Here is a 6,252-nt window from a genome sequence, read left to right as displayed (position 1 = left end):
CCGTCCACTTCCTGTTCAATATTGTTTACTTCAGTTTTATATACAATAACTCATACATCACATCACATCAGTCAAAACGTACAATAAACCAAAAATCAACCGGTTTTCACCACTTAAAAACCATTTTTCGGCTCCAAATTACGACACATTTGACTCAAAAACGTCTAAATAGTCCATTCGTGTGCAAGTTCTATCAAGAAAGCAGAAAGAAACAACATGATAATCGACACAAAAGCCTAATAATTAATTAAAACACAAATATAGTAGTGGCAAAATGGCATCTTTAACTGTATGAAAAGTTCCTCTACGAAGACAAAACTGGCCAGCTCTTGAAGGGGCCAAGAGAATCCCCATCAACCCTAATCTTTTTATTAAATTAAATCTCCATGATTTCCAATCGAAAAATGAAGATTATTTAAAGGGGGGCTTTATATTTTGGATGAAAAATGGGTGTTTTGATTTGTCAACACAAGGAACCCACGTCTCAATGATTAAACAAGTAAAGAGTGGGTGACCATTTATTTGTAGGGTTTTCGTTAAGGTATCGTACACACATTCATCATCGTCAACTTGTTTTCAAATACGTTTTTAATATTCGAAAATTATCTGTCGTAGGAATCTTTGCTTGGTTTTTAAGAGGGTCTCGGTTTTTGTGGGTTCGGGAAGAACAGGAGAAAGAACAGAAACAAGACTAAGAAGGTTTCTGGGTATTTGATTTACGGGAACATATATATGGGGAGACAGCCTTGTTGTGATCGAGCGGGGTTGAAGAGAGGTCCATGGACTATGGAAGAAGATCGAAGACTTATGAATTTTATCATCAACAATGGCATCCAATGTTGGCGAATGGTTCCTAAGCTTGCAGGTTTTTTCTCGGTTTCCTTGTTAATTAATACTTTGTTCTTCGTTGCAAAAAGACCACTGATTTAGTAGAAAAGTCGAAGGATAAACATTGTATTTTACAAGAATGATGCCATTTGTTGTATGGAAATTGGATTCTAAATAATATTTCGAATTTTCCATTTCCGTGAAGGTTTGCTAAGATGTGGGAAGAGTTGTAGGTTGAGATGGATTAATTATCTAAGGCCTGATCTCAAAAGAGGGACACTATCAGAAGCGGAAGAGGATCAGATTATTGAACTTCATGCTCGTCTTGGAAATAGGTATTTACATTTTTATTTTTGTTTCTATAATACAATTAAGTTATGTGTATACCTATGTATGTATTAATGCATTGTATATGTGTATATATGCATGCATGTTTACATATTATAATCAAATATCGATCAATTAATGAATATACATGGCCATATTTTAGGTGGTCAAAGATTGCCTCGCATTTTCCAGGGCGTACAGATAATGAAATCAAGAATCACTGGAATACTCGAATCAAGAAAAAGTTAAAGCTTCTTGGAGTAGACCCGAACACCCACAAACAAATTGATGAAGAGAAAAAAAAAGATATGGAACCCAAGAATGAGCAATGTAACACCATCTATGATGTCACATCGAATAATGGAAATACACAAGTGGGTTATAAGAAGATAGATGAACATAGACCCGACAATGACATAAACTCCCAGAACCATCATGACATGGTTTGTAAGAACTTCGACATGGATTTACGAACAAATATGAATCAGGAAGAATCAACGTCAAAATCATTTAGCTATTCTCATTTGTATTCTTATGAGGATTCAATGAACCCTGATCTTTATATTGGAGAATCCCCTTTCGTAGAAGGAGATTATTCTTTACAACAATGGGTTGATGGCGTAGATCCATCGTTGTTATGGAATTACTTCAGTCAACAAGAGGATACATTTTTCCTTTTAGGAAACACTTAGTGGTAAATGTGGTATATCTTTTTGTTCATTATATTAATGTTGTTAGTAGGTCATTAATTAAGAAAAAAAATTGAAAAATAAAGAAGACCGAGCTTAATTATGTTATCAACTCTTGATATTCGAATTTTGATTTAAAGAAAAGAATGTAATTCTCTAATATTGATTCTCTTATGTTTTTTGTTTCTCTCCCTTGCTATCCACCTACTAACCGATAAAGAATGTAATTCTATATATTGATTCTCTTATGTTTTTGGTTTCTTTCCCTTACAATCAACGTCTAATGATTATGTATAATATGGGCATACATGTCCATTTAAATTGCTCATTTATTTGACATCGGTCAAATAAATGAACAATTTAAGTTGAGATGCATGTATATGTCATATACATACATTTTCGTCAGATGGTTGAGCTATCATCTAAGTACAATCATATAAAATAGTTGTTTGAAGGAAACCAACGACATAAGTGTTGAGTTGTAGACTCGAATATATTCTTTGCTCATAGGAGGGGTTAGCAAATTTATGCTAAATTCAGACAAGAAGCAATAGGATCGAGTCAAGTGGTTGCTATGCTACTTAAAAACATTTAATGTGTGGTTTCTTCTTTAGAATCGAGACAATAAAGACCTGTGGTGGCAACTACGGTGCAATCTATGGAGTTTTTAACAAAAATAAAGCCTTTTCGATTCCCTCTTATAAAAATAGGGCATTTTTTATTCCTTTTAGACAAAATTGCAAAAATGGTCCCTGTAGTTGGCAAATTTATGTGTTTTTGGTCCAAAACGAAATATTGGTGCACCACTGGTCCAAAATTAGATCTTTCTATTGTTTTTGGTCCTTATAGTAGGCATTTTTGTGTGGTTTTGGTCCATACCCAACTTGAAATGATGAATTTGCCCTTCACTAATTATTTTTTTAATTTCCTTTTAATTATTCTCTATATATTTAATTAAAAAACCAAAAAAGACAAATTATACCCTGCCCACCCTCCTCCTTCTAACCTACCCACCGATATTTATTCAATGCCTCTCTTTCTCTATATTTATCTTTGTCGGACCACCAACATCATAGGACCACCGTCGCCGCCTGCCGGACACCACCACTTCTTGGACACCACTTGCCCACCCACATTTACGTCATCAGTGTTACCCTTCATCTCCAAAAACCACCATCGACGACATTCTTCTTCCTTAGTCAGTGGTTTCGATCTACAAAAAGTGATTAATAGTTTTAGAAACCACTACCACCGGCGCCAACCTTTTTCCTTCGTGGGTGTCGTTATTCTGGTAAGCCCTCCACTATCCCCATCACTGACATTCCCTTCACCTTCTTGTACTTTTAGTCTCAGCCATAAATCGTTCACCACCACTCATCAATACTTTCAACCAGGATTAGGGTTGAGAAGGAGATGCAGGTTTTGATTAGCATATGAAAAACGAGGAAAAAGACGATGAAGGTTTCAATTTCTAGGGATCTAGGTTTAAAATCCCACGTCATTGGAAACCTACATCTGGATCTAAAGTCTTCACCGGAGTTTGAATTTATGTCTTGACCCGATTTGTTATCCTATTCTACAACCGATCTTCCACTACCGAAACCTTGATGTCTGGTAGGCGATTAGATTTGGGTTTAAACTCCCCCGCTGTCTCTACTGACACAATTTGTCACTCCTTTCCCGATGTACAAATATATCGGTGGCTTCCGAAGGTTTCAGGTGGCATCTAGCGGCGAGCTCTACAGACGGATGGTGGTGGCATTCAGGTTGTTACCGGGAGGGGGGAAGAGTGAATGAGAGAGAGTGAGAGATAGAGAGAGAGAGATGTGTGTGTCTATGTGTAAGAGAGATTGAACGGGAATGGGCTAGGGGTCTGAACAGGAAGGGAAAACGAGTATGTTGGGTTTTCTTTTATTTTGAATAAAAATAGATAATAAAAAATGGAAAAACAAATTATAAGGGCAAAATGGTCTTTTTAAGTAGATAGGGACCAAAAACAATAGCAATATCAAATTTTGGACCAGTAATGCACTAACATTTCGTTTTGGACCAAAAACACATAAATTTGTCAACCACAAGGGCCATTTTTGCAATTTTGTCTTTTAGGGTGAAAGTATGGCACCAAAATCAAACATATCTTATAAGATTTCATTTTAAACTTACACTTTTAGCCCCTCAAGATATATGTTATTTTTTATTTATACCTTTAATATATCAATATATTTACCCCTATTTAAATTCTAGTTAAAAACTTATTTATAAGAAAATATAAAAATATATATGTTAACTCTAACAAATTATATATATATATATATATATATATATATATATATATATATATATATATATATATATATATATATATAAAAGGATCATGAATACATTTTAGTTAATACAAATATTAAATAGATTATAATGTTACAAACTAACACGAACGTAAAACACAAATTAAACACGAAATTACATGAAAATCGAAATTGGAAATTACAAGATCGATAAAATATTACATAGTTCACATTGCATTAAATTTTGGTTGAGAATTTGAACAATTTCTTATGTTATGACCAGGTTGATGGCATAGACCACATCTACGAGGTTCATCAGGATGACGAACGTCCATCTCATTGCGAAATCGATTTGCACGTCTTCAACCTCGGCCACCAGAAATTTTGAAGTAATCTGCTTCGATAGCACAATCTGACTCCAACCAATAATCAACATGAGGAGGTGGTGTAAAAGCATTATGATATTTTTTTATACGTCTCCGTATAGTAAATAGGATTCACAATGTAAAGAAGGTTATTCCCTTTGTGGCAGCAAACTCCAAGAGCATGAGAACATGGAAATCTTTCCATGTGCAACTTACCACATGTGAACGTATCTTTGCATTCCTCTATATTTCTCATTGCATGAATTATTTCTTGATGTCTATCTGAAATAAGACACAATTGTCTATCTTGAGCAACAAAATTTCTAAACTGATAAAAAAACCAACACCAACTATGTGAAGTCTCCTCATCAACAATTGCATAATCAACTGGTAGTATATTGTTGTTGGCGTCCTTTGTAACAGCAATGAGTATTTTTCCTTTGTATAAACCCCTCAAATGACAACCATTGATAGAAATAACAGGTCGACATAGACGAAATGCATTAATAGCATGTCCAAAAGCCTAAAAATATATTTAAATGTTGTCACACTTGATGAGCTATTTCGATTTCAACCCAATTTTGACCATAATAATTTTCATCATTTTTGGCCAAATAGTACATTACTTCTAAACTTGAATCACTAATGACCCGTCAAATATTAGATCTATCACCAAATTGGTAACATAGTGAGATATCAACTTATAGGTCGTTCTATCAACTCTAAGATGTGCATAAATCAAATCTTTAAATTCGACATAGCTCATTTTTTGGCGAACAATATTTGAAGTAGTCATGGTTGATTCATCACCTTTTATGTGTAACATCTGAATCCTTGGAGGTATTTAAACTTAGTATATTTTGGATTTTGGGTGGTGCCACGTTGTGGTGGAGGCACCCCACGACGTGGAAATGGTCGATGTACCGCAGGTTTTAAATGACCACCACAACGTGGCATCTTATGGCCACGGTGTGGCAACTATTTAATGAGAAACCCTATTTTTCCAGGTTTTCTCCCTATTTAAAGGAATGAGGAGGCTAGGGTTTGCTCATCTGCAGCCTCCATCAGCACCCCTCAAACCCTAAAGAAAATCCTAATCACTTTTCCTCCATTATTGAGCTAGTTTGGTGTTCTTGAAGCTAAAGAGGGAAGAAGGAGGAAGAAGGAAGCATAGATAAAGCAAGCAAGTCCCCATTTCTCACCTTAGCGTTCTTCTGTACCTTTGTAAGTGTCCAAGACTCTATTTTTATCATGCTAGGTTATTAGATCTTAAGTTTTGGCCCATAAACTTCTTGTTCTTTCTTGTTGGGATGATGAGATCTCATAAATTTTGCAACTTTATGAATGTCTGGGTCATTTGGTATCATTTATGCCTTGGATATGGAGCTTGGTTGGGTTTTCAAGCCTTACATGAGATTTCGGTTATACCCTCTCATTTTGACCTAATATCGGTTCAAGACATGCATTGGACATGCATGTCTATAAAGCACCAATTTTTAGGGTAGTTATGGTACTAGAATCACTTCTGGAAAGGATGAACTTCAGACTTTATGGAATAAGTGCTTATTGGATAAGTCTTTGCATCATTAAGCCATTTGAGACTTAGAGAATTGGGGTTTTGGACCTTTTGAGTGGTCCTAATGGATAAAGTTAAAACTTTATCCTTTTAGACCACATTATGGCCTAGATCTGAGCTTTGGAGCTCTTGGAATCGAAGAAAACAGCTTAATACATTAAGTTGTTTGGAATCGCAGCTAC

At 35.2% G+C, this 6,252-nt stretch overlaps 1 protein-coding gene across 2 annotated transcripts; it reads left to right on the top strand.

Moving 5' to 3' along the window:
* The first annotated feature begins 444 nt into the window (after positions 1–444).
* On the top strand, positions 445–2,086 carry LOC145109546 (myb-related protein 315-like). 2 transcript variants are annotated; one of them, XM_079046729.1, is made up of 4 exons: positions 445–541; positions 616–865; positions 1,034–1,163; positions 1,319–2,086. In XM_079046729.1, exons 2-4 carry the CDS (start codon positions 733–735, stop codon positions 1,845–1,847), a joined length of 792 nt encoding a protein of 263 aa, XP_078902855.1. In that variant the 5' UTR covers positions 445–541; positions 616–732; the 3' UTR covers positions 1,848–2,086. The 2 variants fall into 2 exon arrangements, with proteins under 2 accessions (XP_078902855.1, XP_078902856.1); XM_079046730.1 differs by lacking the exon at positions 445–541 and having other exon boundaries at positions 574–865.
* The last annotated feature ends 4,166 nt before the right edge of the window (positions 2,087–6,252 follow it).

The sequence above is a fragment of the Lactuca virosa genome, chromosome 4 (genome assembly GCF_052849685.1).
Source record: "Lactuca virosa cultivar CGN04683 chromosome 4, Lactuca_virosa_CGN04683_v6, whole genome shotgun sequence".
Taxonomy (NCBI): domain Eukaryota; kingdom Viridiplantae; phylum Streptophyta; class Magnoliopsida; order Asterales; family Asteraceae; genus Lactuca; species Lactuca virosa.
This window is presented reverse-complemented; position numbering and strand designations above follow the sequence as displayed.